This window comes from Aotus nancymaae, unplaced genomic scaffold (genome assembly GCF_030222135.1).
Source record: "Aotus nancymaae isolate 86718 unplaced genomic scaffold, 86718_ANA_hifiasm-v0.15.2.pri h1tg000011l, whole genome shotgun sequence".
Lineage (NCBI taxonomy): Eukaryota > Metazoa > Chordata > Mammalia > Primates > Aotidae > Aotus > Aotus nancymaae.
Genome location: NW_026988422.1, coordinates 3,214,539 through 3,230,234, shown reverse-complemented (window position 1 = coordinate 3,230,234; position 15,696 = coordinate 3,214,539). Strand labels below are relative to the sequence as shown.

Here is a 15,696-nt window from a genome sequence, read left to right as displayed (position 1 = left end):
GTGTGCGGTTCTGGGTTGGTTTCTGAATTGATTGCACTGTGGTCTGAGAGACTGTTATGGTTTCTGTTCTTTTGCATTTGCTGAGGAGTGATTTACTTCGAATTATGTGGTCAATTTTAGAGTAGGTGTGATGTGGTGCTCAGAAGAATGTATATTCTATGGATTTGGGGTAGAGAGTTCTATAAATGTCTATTAGGTTTGCGTGGTCCAGGTCTGAGTTCAAGTCGTGGATATCCTTGTTAATTTTCTGTCTTGTTGATCTGTCTAATATTGACAATGGTGTGTTAAAGTCTCCCACTATTATTGTGTGGGAGTCTATGTCTCTTTGTAAGTCATTAAGAACTGGCCTTATGTATCTGGGTGCTCCTGTATTAGGTGCATATATATTTAGGATCATTAGCTCTTCTTGTTGCATTGATCCTTTTACCATTATGTAATGTCCTTCTTTGTCTCTTTTGATCTTTGTTGCTTTAAAGTCTATTTTATCAGAGATGAGAATTGCAACTCCTGCTTTTTTTTGCTCTGCATTTGCTTGGTAAATCTTCCTCCATCCCTTTATTTTGAGCCTTTGTGTATCCTTGCATGTGAGATGGGTTTCCTGGATACAGCACACTGATGGGTTTTGGCTTTTTATCCAATATGCCAGTCTGTGTCTTTTGATTGGGGCATTTAGTCCATTTACGTTTAGGGTTAATATTGTTATGTTTGAATTTGATACTTCCATTTTGATGCCAGCCGGCTGTTTTGACTGTTGGTTGATGCAGATTCTTCATCGTGTTGATGCTCTTTACCATTTGGTATGTTTTTGGAGTGGCTGGTACTGGTTGTTCTTTTCTTTGTGTAGTGCCTCTTTCAGGAGCTCTTGTAAAGCAGGTCTGGTGGTGATGAAATCTCTGAGTACTTGCTTGTTCACAAAGGATTTTATTTTTCCTTCACTTATTAAGCTTAATTTGGCTGGATATGAAATTCTGGGTTGAAAGTTCTTTTCTTTAAGGATGTTGAATATTGGTTCCACTCTCTTCTGGCTTGTAGGGTTTCTGCTGAGAGATCTGCTGTGAGTCTGATGGGCTTCCCTTTGTGGGGAACCCGACCTTTCTCTCTGGCTGCCCTTAGCATTTTCTCCTTTGTTTCAACCCTAGTGAATCTGATGATTATGTGCCTTGGGGTTGCTCTTCTTGAGGAATATCTTTGTGGTGTTCTCTGTATTTCCTGGACTTGAATAGTGACCTACCTTGCTAGGTTGGGGAAGTTTTCCTGGATAATATCCTGAAGAGTATTTTCCAGCTTGGATTCATTCTCTTCGTCACATTCAGGTACACCTAGCAAACGTAGATTAGATCTTTTCACATAGTCCCATATTTCTTATTGACTTTGTCCATTCCTTTTTACCCTTTTTTCTCTAATCTTGCCTTCTTGTTTTATTTCATTGAGTTGATCTTCGACCTCTGATATCCTTTCTTCTGCTTGGTCAATTCGGCTGTTGAAACTTGTGCATGCTTCGCGAAGTTCTCGTATTGTGTTTTTCAGCTCCATCAATTTACTCATATTCCTCTCTAAGTTGTCCGTTCTCGTTAGCATTTTGTCAAATCTTTTTTCAAGGTTCTTAGTTTCTTTGCATTGGGTTAGAACATGTTCTTTTAGCTCACGGAAGTTTCTTATTACCCACTTTCTGAAGGCTGATTCTGTCATTTCATCACAGTCATTCTCCATCCAGTCTTGTTCTCTTGCTGGTGAGGAGTTGTGATCCCTTGTAGGAGGAGAGGTGTTCTGGTTTCGGGTGTTTTCATCCTTTTTGTGCTGGTTTTTTCCCATCTTTGTGGATTTATCCACCTGTCGACTTTGTAGTTGCTGACTTTCTGATTGGGTCTCTGAGTGGACGTCCTGTTTGTTGATGATGAAGTTATTTCTGTTTCTTAGTTTTCCTTTTAACTGTCTGGCCCCTCTGCTGTAGGACTGCTGAGGTCCACTCCAGGCCCTGCTTGCCTGGGGATCACTTGCAGCAGCTGCCAAGCACTAAAGGTTGCTACCAGTTTCTTCTTCTGCTTTGTCCCAGAAGGATACCTGCCAAATGTCAGTCTGAGCTCTCCTTTATGAGGTGACTCTTTGGATATACGGGGGTCAGGGAGCTGCTTGAGGAAGCAGTCTGTCCTTTATAGTAGCTCAAGTGCTGAGCTGTGAGCTCTGTTGTTCATTTAGAGCTGCTGGGCAGGTAAGTTTAAGTCTGCAGCAGCAGAACTCATAAACCCCCTTTTTTTCCCAGGTGTTCTGTCTCAGGGATTTAGGGCTTTATGAGTTTCCGCTGTGCTGCTGCCTTTTTTTTTTTTTTTTCTTCTTCAGGGCTGCCCTGCCCACAAGGAGGCAGCCTAGTCACTCTCAGCCTGCAGAGGCTTTGCTGAGCTGCTGTGGGCTCTGCCCAGCTGCCCTGTGAACTTCCCTGCAGTCCTGTTTATATGGGTGTAGTTAGAACTGCCTCAGCAATGGTGGCCCGCCTCTGTAATGATGGACTCTCTCTGTAATGGCAGGTTGCCTTGGCAACGGCAGGTTGTCTCAGCTATGGGGGACTGCCTCTGTAGTGGTGGAGTGTCTCGGTAATGGCGGATGCCCCTCCGCCACAGAGCTGGACCGTCCCTGGTTCAGCTGTGCTTGCTGTGAATCTCTCAACCCAGCGTGTTTCCAATTGCTGTTTTTTTGTTTTTGTTTTTGTTTTTGTGGGTGTGGGACCAGCCGTGTCTGATCTCCTGGCTCCCTGCCTCAGAGCTTTTTGTTTTTTAGTTGAACGGTTGGCTCTCTCCCAGGTGTCCTGGTCGCCTGTTGAATAGGCGCCGGGATCTGTGTGATTTCCCGTGGGGCGACCCACTGCGCCGGCTGAAACCGTGGCTCTGAGATTCGTGATGCTTTTTTGCCCGGGAATCTCGTGGCCTGCCTCTCCCTGTTTCAGCTCCCCTTGCTCGCTAAGTAGGGACACAGTCCCATTTCCTCTGTACTGTGAACCGCTGCGCCGGGGCGCAGGCAAAACAGCCGCGCCACCCAAAACAGCCACGCTGGCGACCCGTGGGGCTCCTCCGCCTGGGAATCTCCTGGTCTGTGGGAAATAAAAATCCGTCTGGAAATGCTTCATCCACTCACCCTCTGCACTTTCACTGGGAACTGCAATCCTAAGCTGCTCCTAAGTGGCCATCTTGGATCTTCCCTACCTTGGTATTTTAAAATGTCTTCTTAGTATTTTTTGGTGGATTTACATTTGTGCATTAGCAAAAGAGCCAGATTTTCCGTAGATTTCACTTACTATTTTTCTCTGTAAACTAGTATGTAATCATTTATAACAAATTTCCAAATAAAAAAGAACATTTTAAATAACTCTTGTTATATTGTTTATTATTAAAATTTCATTTTTTTTTTCCTAGTGGGAAAGGAGTCTAAGGAATAAAGTCATCTCTCTAGACCATAAAAATAAAAAAGGGATCCGAGGGTGTCCTGTCACTTCCAAGTCATCACCAGAAAGGTAAGATATGTGTGTTTGTGACATAGTATGTGCTTATCCTATGAAATGTGACCATAAATGATGCATTTAAGCTCGTTGATTCTCAATTACGACCACAACATTTAAAATAGAAGGTTTGAATTCAGTGGCCTTTAATTTTCTTCCAAGCTCTTAACTTTCTGTGATTTTAAGTATCTGCACTTTCTTGTTTTTGTGCATTCAGAACATCTTGATAAGCTTTTGCTGATAATGCCAGGGTTATACCTAGACTGATAATGATGGTTGAGTCATTATTTGTGATCAGTAGTGAGAAATGATGCTCTGTTTCTTCTTCTTCTTTTTTAAAAGGCTAGTCAAATGAAACAGTGGGAGTGGAGCAGGAACAAAGACATCTGTAACTTGTAATCAATTGGTTGTAAACACCTCTGTACTTGGGCCAGGCAGAGATGCTCCCTTTAGCAACTATGCTACTATAGTCATAGTGTTAACAAATTACTTATATAGGGGAATTAAATATCTGGAGGATTCAAATTACAGTTGTTACTGGAATAATATAGAACATTTCAGAATTGGACATCAGTCAATGATTTTAGAAAGTTGTCATTTTAAAAAAGAGTATTGAATTTTCTTTTTAACATAGTGAATGAAAAAATGACCATAGCAAATTATAATTGTTGGAAAGTCACACAAATTTAGAAGACTGAGTCGGATCCTTGAATTTATGTCAAAGTACTTCTATAAGCTTCTTAGTGTAATTCCCCTTTTCAAGTAAATTGTGTGTAGGAAATGTAAAATATGTTGGTGACTCCATAGCAGTTTATGAGCCTCTTGACATTCTACCATGACAGGGATAAATTATCAGGGTGAATAAGCAGCTCTACTGATGCAATGATGATGCTTTTATCCTTAGAACAAGCACACACTCAGTTTTCAGACTTGGTTTCCCAAAAAGATTTACATCAAAAGTTGTATTTGGTTTGAGAGATGGAATGCTAGAAGTAAAGGAATCATAATCTTTAATTAATAAAAATGAAGTCACATTTTCTGAAAGTTTTGTACATACAAAGTTGTTTTATCTTATGGGAGACATATCCTGAAGACTGTGTGCTTCAAAACTTACATCATTCAGGCCGGGCATGGTGACTCACACTTGTAGTCCCAGTACTTTGGGAGATTGAGGCAGGTTGATCGCTTCATTGCAGGAGTTCAAGACCAGCTTGGGCAACATGGTGAAACACCATCTCTGCAAAAAATTAATGAAAGTAAAAATAAAAAAAGCTTACATTATTTAAATCTCACTTTTCCATAAGAATGCTTGTAAAGTAGTGGGCACAGGTTCTTTGGGATATCAATCAATAACTTTGCAACATATTATTACTTTAATATTGCCTTTTAGTTTTCTGGCATTATGTGTAATATTTTTTCGGTTTGTTTCTTCTAAATTATCAGCCTAGCATAAAATGATAATTGTTTGGCCTTCCTTACAGAATTAATGACATCTGACTTCTCTTCCACAGTTAGTGATTTTCAGGCTTGTTCACAGCATTAGCGTTGTAACATCTATTTAATATACACTTAATGATATTGTTAGAAGATGAAAAGATTTAAAAATTCAGTAGCAGTACAAATTGAATTAAAAGTACAATAATGACCCAAATCAGCATCTTTTTAATAAAACAAAAAGAACAATGTGGTTGACATGGTCCTGACAAAGGAAAATGATATATTTTTTAAACTGATACAAGTGATGTAGCCAACAGGCAACAGTGTGTAATTAATTAGTTTTATAGTTTACTCAGCCAATTTTTGAATAATAGAATGTGATTTTTGACAGATTTTTAAAATTTAGAGGGCTTTGTATTGTTTCAAAATTTTTTACTTAAGACATATATATGTTTTATATATAGAACTAATTATATATAAATACATAATTAGTTGAATTCACAATGTTAAAATGTTCATGAAATATTTCTGCATTGTATTTGTGGGGATGTGTTTGAATATTAAAAAGTGGAATTTAAAAAAATATCTCTAATGTATGGTAGAAGGGATCTGAGTTACTTCCAAATCCTAGTTGTCTTAAGCTAGGAGGGGGCATCTTGTCTATACTTTAGTTTTCCTCTGCTAAAAGTTCTGGAGCTTTTGATTCTCAACCTTTTTCTGAATGTTCTACTTCTAAAAGGTAGGTAAAATGGGATGGTTAGGATATCTAGGATGTCTGGAAACGAAGGTAGGATAGAACATGATGAGTTGTTTAGATGAAGCTGGCTTATGATAGTTAAGTTAGTAGGCAGAGTTAGGAAGTGACTTGGTTCAAAACAACAGGAATGGGAAACTATGATGTATTTGCTTCACAGCACAAGAATTTTGTAAAGTTCTCTTGGGCAGATTATTTTTAGAAGAGAACCAGTTTGGTTTTTCTGTTTTAATAGGATTCCTTTATCCTCTCTTGACCTCATTTTCACTATCAGTGAGCTTACAGAATTTGTACCTAGACTTAGTTCTCTTGTAGTGTAATTTTTTAAAAATAAAATTGTACTGTCCTTCCTATTCCACTAATTATTTGGCATATCAGTCATAAGAGTATGTGAGCAATATCAGGTTGGAACTGAACACTCTCTATTTATAATTATGGCAGCTAGTATCTACTGAGTTCTTATTATATGTTAGGCATTAGGCTAAGCCTGAACTGTCTTACTTAATTTTCATAGGTCCATGAGATGTAAGTAGTATTGGCCTTATCTCATAGCTGAGGAAATTTAGGTCTTATTACTATAATGGAAAAGAATGTTATTAATGCATCTCTAGGAAACCTAGATTAGTATTAACAGACTTAAATTTTTATTTTAATACCATTGAATTCTCCTGGGCTATCTGAAACATTTTATAAATTGTTGCTGTGCAAAGGGAAATCAAAGCAACAAAAATACAACTGTAGAGAGGGAAAAAGTTTCCATATATTTGTATTACTTTGGAACTGCTGACTATCTACTGTCTTTGATATTATTTTAAATATTTTAATACTTTTTAGTGCTTTTTTAAAAATTAAGTTTTATTGTGATATCATTTACATATAAAATTCACCCATTTTAATTCAATAATTAAATAATCTTTAGTATATTTACAGAATTATGAACCATCACCACAGTCTGGTGATGGTTTTAGAACATTTCCCTCATGCTCCAAAAGAAACTGCTCATTTACAGTCACTTTCCATTCTTACCTACAGCTGTAAGGAACCACTAACCTATTTTCTGTCTCTATAAGATTTGATTTTTTGGACATTTCATATAGACAGAACCATACAATGTGTTTGTTCTTATGTCTGGCTTTCACTGACCATAATGTTTTGACATTTATTAATATTGTAGCATATATCAGTATTTCACTTCTTTTTATACCACATTGTATTTATTCACCAGTTGGGTTTTTATATTGTTTCTACTTTTTAGCTATTATGTAATGTTGTAAACATTCCTGTACAAGTGTTTGCAAGTATTTGTGTAGACATATGTTTTATTTTTCCTTTTTCTTTTTTCTTTTGAGATGGAGTCTCACTTTGTTGCCCAGGCTGGAGTGCAGTGGTGAAAAAACAGCTCACTGCAGCCTCAACCTCCCAGGCTCAAGCGATCCTCCCACCTCAGCCCAACAAGTAGTTGGGACTACAGACATGCACAACCATGCTTGGCCAGTTATTCTATTTTTTTGTACAGATGAGGTTTTGCCATGTTTCCTGGGCTGGTCTGGAACTCCTGAGCTCAAGTTATCTGTCTACCTTGGTCTCCCAAAGTGCTGGGATTACAGGCATGAGCCACTGTGCCCGTCCTTAGACATATGTCTTGAATAGATAATTAGGATTAGAATTGCTGTGTCATGCATTAATATTGTTTAACGTTTTGAGCAACTGCTGAGTTTTTTTCAAAATGACTGTACCATTTTGCATTCCCACCAGCAATGTATGAGGGATTCATGTTTCTCTACATCCTCACCAACACTTATTTCCTTCCATTGTTTTTTCCTCTCTCTTTTTTTTTTCCTTCTATCTTTCTATCTAGTGGGTGTGAAGTGGTATTTCATTGTGGTTTTGATTGGCATTTCCTAATAACTAAATGATGTTGATTGTCTTTTCATATGCTAATTGGTCATTTGTATGTCTTTTTAGAATTGTCTACTCAGATCCTTTGCCCATTTTTAAATTGGGTTAATTATCTTTTTGTTGTAAGAGTTAAACAAAATACTTTCTGGGTACAAGTCCCTTATCAGATACATGATTTTCATATATTTTGTCTCATTCTTTTCGCTAGTTTCTCACGCTCTTGGTGGTGTCTTTTGAAACAAGTTTTAAATTTTGATGAAGCCCCATTTATCTATTTTTTTTTTAATCTCTGTGCTTTTGGTGTTGTATCTAAGAAATCATTGCCTAATCCAAGGTCATGATCATTTACCCCTGTGTTTTCTTCTAAGAATTTTATAATTTTAGCTCTTAGATTTAGGTCTTTGATCCATTTTAGTTAATTTTTGTGTATGGAATGAAATAGGTACCCTAATTAATATTTTTGCCTTTGGATATTCATTTGTCCCAGCACCATTTGTTGAAAAGACAAATGGTGTCTCTTCATTATTTTCCATTGAATTTTCTTGGAACCTTTGTGAAGTATCAGTTGTTAGTAAATGTCAGGGTTTATTTCTGGATTCTCAGTTCTCTTCTATTGATCTATATGTCTGTCCATATGCTGGTACTGCCTGCCATGTGCTATTGCAACTTTGTAGTAAGTTTTGAAATTGGGAAGTGTGAGTCTTACAACTTTGTTATTTTTTTTTCAAGATTTTCTGGGACTGTTCTGGGTTTCTTGCATTTTCAGTTGAATTTTAGAATCAGCTTGTCATTTTTAACAAAAAACCAGCAAGGATTTTGACAGTGCTTGTATTGAATCTGTAGACAAAATTGGGGAATATTGCCATCTTAACAATATTGTCCACCTCATGCCAGTTAGAATGGCGATCATTAGAATATCTGGAGACAACAGATGCTGGAGAGCATGTGGAGAAACAGGAACACTTTTACACTGTTGGTGGGAGTGTGAACTAGTTCAACCATTGTGGAAGACAGTGTGGCGCTTCCTCAAGGACCTAGAAATAGATATTCCATTTGACCCAGCAATCCCATTACTGGGTATATATCCAAAGGATTATAAATCATTCTATTATAAAGACACATGCACATGTATGTTCGTAGCAGCATTGTTTACAATAGCAAAGACCTGAAACCAACCCAAGTGCCCATCAATGATAGACTGGACAAGGAAAATGTGACACATATACACCATGGAATACTACGCAGCCATAAAAAATGATGAGTTTGTGTCCTTTGTAGGGACATGGATGAATCTGGAAACCATTATTCTCAGCAAACATACACAAGAACAGAAAATCAAACACCGCATGTTCTCACTCATAGGCTCATGTTGAACAATGAGAACACATGGACACAGGGAGGGGAGGAGCATCATACACTGTGGTCTGTTGCGGGGGGGCAAGGGAGGGACAGTGGGGGTGGGGTGGGGAGGTGGAGGAGGGATAACATGGGGAGAAATGCCAGAAATGCCAGATGTACGTGACGGAGAGTTGGAGGCAGCAAACCACATTGCCATGTGTGTACCTATGCAACAATCCTGCATGATCTGCACATGTGCTCCAGAACCTAAAGTATAATTAAAAAAAAAAAATACTGTCTTCAGGTTAATAAACATAGGATGTCTTTCTGTTTATTTATGTCCTCTGTAATTTTTTTCAGCAGTGTTTTGTAGTTTTCGGTGTGTCTTTGACCTTTTTTTGTTAAATTTATTCCTAAATGCTTTCTTACTTCTGAAGCTATTATGAATTGGTTTTCTGTTTTTAAATTTTATTATTTCGAGACAGGATCTTGCTCTATTGCCCAGGCTGGAGTGCAGTAGCATGGTCATAACTCATGGTGGCCTTGACCTCCTGGGCTTAAGTGATCCTTATTCCTCAGGCTCCAAGCCTCTGGGGCTACTGGTGTGTGCCACCATGCTTGGCCAGTTTTATGAATTTGTAGAGATGGGGTCTCATTGTCTTGCCCAGGTTGGTCTTAAATACCTGGTCTCAAGTAATCCTCCTTTATTGGCTTCCCAAAGTGTCAGGATTGCAGGCACGAGCCATTGTGCCCGGAATTGTTTTCTTTATTCATTTACTCTAGGATTTCCAATTTGTTAGCATATAGTTGTTCATATTAATAGTAGTGTCTAATGATCCTTCGTATTTCTGTGGTATCAATTTTTATGTCTTTCTTTTTGTTTTCAATTTTATTTGGGTCTTTCTTTTTTTCTTGGTTGGTCTAGCTAGTGGTATATTAATTTTTTCAAAATGCTAACTTTATGTTTTGATCTTTTAAAAAGTCTTTATTTTTATTTCTACTCTCATCTTTACTGTTTCTTTCCTCCTACTGATTATTGTTTTGTTCTTGCTTTTCCTCCTCTTCTTCCTTCTTCTTTTCTTCTTCTTTTTTGAGATGGAGTTTTGCTTTTGTTGCCCAGGCTGGAGTGCAATGGCAGTATCTTAGCTTGCTGCAACCTCTGCCTCCCGTGTTCAAGTGATTCTCCTGCCTCAGCCTCCTGAGTAGGTGGGACTACAGACACATGCCACCATGCCCAGCTAATTTTTATATTTTTTAGTAGAGATGGGGTTTCACTATGTTATTCAGGCTGGTCTTGAACTCCTGACCTTGTGATTCACTCACCTCAGCCTCCCAAAGTGCTGGGATTATAGGCATAAGCCACTGCACCTGGCCTTGTTCTTGCTTTTCTAGTCCATTGAGGTCTACTGTAACTGTTTTTTATTTGAAATCTTCTACTTTTGATGTAAGTGTTTATTGCTATTCATTTCTCTCTCAATACTGCTTTTGCTTGTCCACAGTTTTGATGTGTTGTGTTTCTGTTTTCACTTGTTTCAGGAAGTAAAATAATTTTTAAAAAAAAATTTCTTCAGACCCAATGGCTATTCAGAAGCATGTTGTTTAATTTCCAGGGATTTGTACAGTTTCCAGCATTCTACTTGCATTTGATTTCTCGTTTTATTCCAGTGTGGTCTGAGGAGATACTTTATATGATTTCAATTTTTAAAAAATTATCGAGATTTGTTTTGTGTCCCATCATATGATCTGCCTTGAAGAATGTTTCTTGCACTGGTGAGAAAAATGTGTATTCTGCATCTAGTGGATGAAATGTTTTGTAGATATCTGTTAGGTCTATTTGATCTGTAGTGCAGATTAAGCCTGATGTTTCTTTGTTGATTTTCTGTCTAGATGATCTGTTCGGTGTTCATACAGGGTGTTTAGTTCATTCTCACATTGCTATAAAGAACTACCTGACACTGGGTAATTTATAAAGAAAAGAGGTTTAATTGGCTCATGGTTCTGCAAGCTGTCCAGACTTCTGCTTCTTGGGATGCTGCAGGAAACTTACAATCATGGCAGAAGGTGAAGGGGAAGATAGTGCATTGTACATGGCTGGAGCAGGAGAAAGAGGGAACAAAGGGGGAGGTGCTACGCTTTTATAAATAAATAACCAGATTTCATTAGAACTCACTCACTATTAGGGGAACAGCAAGGGGAAGTTCTTCCCCATGATCCAGCCACCTCCCATAAGGCTCCTCTTCCAACATTGGGTATTACAATTCGACATGAGATTTGGATGCGGACACAGACCCAAACCGTATAAGAGGATGTTCAAGTTCCAAAGTATTATTGTATTGGGATCTGTCTTCCCTTTTAGCTCTAATAATATGTACTTTATATTTCTGTTTGCTTTGATGTTGGGTATATGTATTCAGATTTTTAATTTTCCTGCTGAATTTATGCTTGTATCAGCATATGATGACATTTTTGTGTCTGTATGTTTTTGACTCAATGTCTATTTTGTCTGACATAAGTATGTATAGCTAATAATGCATGTTTTGTTTTCATTTGTTTGATATATATGTGTGTATCCCTTCACTTTCAGTCTATAGGTGTCTTTATAGGTAAAGATAATTTTTTCTGGGAAGCATATAGTTTGGTCTTGTTTTTTTAAATCCACTTAGCCTGTTTACATCTTTAAACTGGATAATTTAAATCATTTACATTTAAGTTTGTTATTCATAGTGTAAAGACATTTGTCAAAGATGGCCAAATAGGAACAGCTCTGATCTGCTGCTCCCAGCGAGAGCACACCAGAAGACGAGTGATCTGCATTTCCAACTGAGGTACCAGGTTCATCTCATTGGGACCTAATAGAATCTACAGAACTTTCCACCCCAAAACCACAGAATATACATTCTTCTCAGCACCACATCACACTTATTCTAAAATTGAACACATAATTGGAAGTAAAATACTCCTCAGCAGATGCAAAAGAATGGAAATCATAACAAACAGTCTCTCAGACCACAGTGCAATCAAGTTAGAACTCAGGATTAAGAAGTTTACTCAGAACTGCAGAGCTACATGGAAACTAAATAACCTGCTCCTGAATGACTACTGGATAAATACTTAAATGAAGGCAGAAATAAAGATGTCATTCAAGACCAATGAGAATGAAGATATGATGTACCGGAATCTCCAGAACACATTTAAAGCAGTGTCTACAGGGAAATTTATAGCACTAAATACCCATCAGAGAAGTGAGGAAAGATAAAATCAACACCTTAACATCACAATTAAAAGAACTAGAGGAGCAAGATCAAACAAATTCAAAAGCTAGCGGAAGGCAAGAAATAACTAAGATTTAAAGCAGAACTGAAGGAGTTAGAGACACAAAAGCCCATCAAAAAATCAATAAATCCAGGAGCCGGTTTTTTAAAAGATCAACAAAATAGAATGCTAGCCAGACTAATAAAAAAGAAGAGAGAAAATTCAAATAGATGCAATAAAAAATGATAAAGAGGATGTTACCACCGATCCCACAGAAATACAAACTACCATCAGATATTACTACAAACACCTCTATGCATATAAACCAGTAAATCTAGAAGAAATGGATAAATTCCTGGAGACTTACACCTTCCCAAGACTAAACCAGGAAGAAGTTGAATCCCTGAATAGACCAATAACAAGGTCTGAAGTTGAGGCAGCAATTAATAGCCTACCAACCAAAAAACGTCCAGGACCAGATGGGTTCACAGCCGAATTCTACCAGAGGTACAAAGAGGAGCTGGTACCATTCCTTCTGAAAGTATTCCAAACAATACAAAAAGAGGGAATCCTCCCTAACTCGTTTTATGAGACCAACATCATCCTGATACCAAAATGTGGCAGAGATGCAATTAAGAAAGAAAATTTCATGCCAATATCCATGGTGAACATTGATGCAAAAATCTTCAATAAAATACTGGCAAACTGAATCCAACAGCACATCAAAAAGCTTATCCATCACGATCAAGTTGGCTTCTTGCCAGGAATGCAAGGCTGATTCAACATCCACAAATCTGTAAACATAATCCATCACATAACAGAACCAAAGACAAAAACCACATGACTATCTCAATAGATGCAGAGAAAGCCTTCAACAAAATTCAACAGCCCTTTGTGCTAAGAACTCTCAATAAACTAGGTATCAGTGGATCATATCTCAAAGTAATAAGAGCTATTTATGACAGACCCACACCCAATATTATACTGAATGGGCAAAAACTGGAAGTATTCCCTTTGAAAACTGGCACAAGACAAGGATGCCCTCTCTCACCACTCCTATTCAGCATAGTATTGGAAGTTCTGGCTAGGGCCATCAGGCAAGAGAAGGAAATAAAGGCTATTTGAATAGGCAGAGAGGACATCAAATTTTCCTTGTTTAATTTGCAGATAACATATTGTATATTTAGAAAACCCCATTGTCTCAGCCCGAAATCTCCTTAAGCTGATAAGCAACTTCAGCAAAGTCTCAGGATACAGAATCAATGTGCAAAAATCACAAACATTCCTTATACACTGATAATAGACAGCCAAATCATGAGTGGTCTCCAATCACAATTGCTACAAAGTGAATAAAATACCAAGGAATACAACTAACAAGGGATGTGAAAGACCTCTTCAAGGAGAACTACAAACCACTGCTCAAGGAAATAAGAGAGGACACAAACAGATGGAAAAACATTCCATGCTCATTGTTAGGAAGAATCAATATCATGAAAATGGCCATAGTGCCCAAAGTAATTTATAAATTCAATGCTATCCCCATCAAGCTACCAATGACTTTCTTCACAGAGTTGGAAAAAACCAACTTAAACTTTATATGGAACCGAAAAAGAGCCCGCATAACCAAGACAGAGTACCAAAACAGAGATATAGACCAATTGTACAGAACAGAGGCCTCGAAAGAATGCCACACAACTACAACCATCTGATCTTTAACAAACTTGACAAAAACAAGCAATGGGGAAAGCATTCCCTATTTAATAAATGATGTTGGGAAAATGGCTAGCCATATGCAGAAAACTGGATCCCTTCCTTATACCTTATACAATAATTAACTCTAGATGGATTAAAGCTTTAAACATGAGGCCTCACACCATGAAAACTCTAGGAGAAAACCTGGGCAGTACCATTCAGAACATAGGCATAAGCAAGGACTTCATGACTGAAACACCAAAGGAATGACAACAAAAGCCAAAATAGACAAATGGGATCTAATTAAACTTAGGAGCTTCTGCACAGCAAAAGAAACTATCAATAGAGTGAACTGGCAACCAAAAGAATGGGGAAAAATTTTTGCAATCTACTCATCTGACAAAGGGCTAATATCCAGGATCTACGGAGAACTTAAACAAATTTACAAGAAAAAAAAACCCCATCAAAAAGTGGGCAAAGGATACGAACAAATGCTTTTCAAAATAAGACATTTGTGCAGCCAACAAACGTATGAAGAAAAGTTCATCATCACTGGTCATTAGAGAAATGCAAATCAAAACCACATTGAGATACCATCTCATGCCAGTTAGAATGGTGATCATTAAAAAATCAGGAGACAATAAATGCTGGAGAGGATGTGGAGAAATAGGAATGCTTTTACACTGTTGGTGGGAGTGTAAATTAATTCAGCCACTGTGGAAGACAGTGTGGGGATTCCACAAGGATAAATGCCATTTGACCCTGCACTCCCATTACTGGATATATACCCAAAGGATTATAAATCATTGTTATGAAGACACATGCGCACAAATGTTCATTGCAGCACTGTTCTCAATAGCAAAGACTTGGAACCAACCCAAATTCCCATCAATGATAGACTGGATAAAGAAAATATGGCACATCTACACCATGGAATACTATGCAGCCGTAAAAAAGGATGAGTTCATGTCCTTTGCAGGAACATGGATGAAGCTGGAAACCATCATTCTCAGCAAACTGACACAAGAACAGAAAACCAAATACCACATGTTCTCACACGTAAGTGGGTGTGGAACAATGAGAACACATGGACACAGGGAGGGGAACATCACACACTGGGGCCTGGGTGGTGGGGGGAGGGTAGAGGAGGGATAGCAGTGGGTGGGGGGATTCGGGAGGGATAGCATTAGGAGAAATACCTAATGTAGATGTTGGGGTAATGGATGCAGCAAACCACCACCATGGCACATGTATACCTATGTAACAAACCTGCACAATCTGAATGTACCCCGGAACTTAAAGTATAATAAATAAATTTTTAAAAAGACATTCGTCATTTTGTTAATTGCTTTCTGATTGCCTTGTATATCCTTTGTTCCTTTCTTTCTCTTTATTGTTTATGCTTACGGGTTGGTGGTTTTCTTTAGTGATAATGATTGATTCCTCTTTCTTATTTGTTTCTGCTCTTCCAGTTAGTTTTATACTTTTGTGTATTATCATGATGGTAGATATTGTCTTTTTGCTTCTAGATATGTGACTCCTTTAAGCATTTTTTATAGCATCAGTCTAGCCGTTATAAATATCTGTTTCTGTTTGTCAAAGTCTTTATTTCTTCTTCATTTCTGAAGGATAGCTTTGCTGAAGGTAGCATTCTTGGCTGGTAGGTCTTTATTTCAGCACTTTGAACATATCATCCCATTCTCTCCTGGCCTATAAAGTTTTTGTTGAGAAATTTAGTCTGATGGAGGTTCCCTTGTATATGTCTTGCTACTCTTCTATTGCTATTTTTAGAATTCTCTCTTTGGCTTTGATTTTTGACAGTTTGAGTATAATGTCT

General features: G+C 37.8%; 1 protein-coding gene across 4 annotated transcripts in view; it reads left to right on the top strand.

Annotated features, from left to right (window-relative positions):
• SENP7 (SUMO specific peptidase 7) overlaps window positions 1-15,696 on the top strand; it is a 255,859-nt gene that overhangs the window by 103,418 nt on the left and 136,745 nt on the right. For all 4 annotated transcript variants that reach the window (XM_064374570.1, XM_012476798.2, XM_012476793.2 and 1 more), the window contains one exon: window positions 3,405-3,502. In XM_064374570.1, the coding sequence (XP_064230640.1) occupies window positions 3,405-3,502 (98 nt within the window). The remainder of the gene's footprint in view (window positions 1-3,404; window positions 3,503-15,696) is intronic.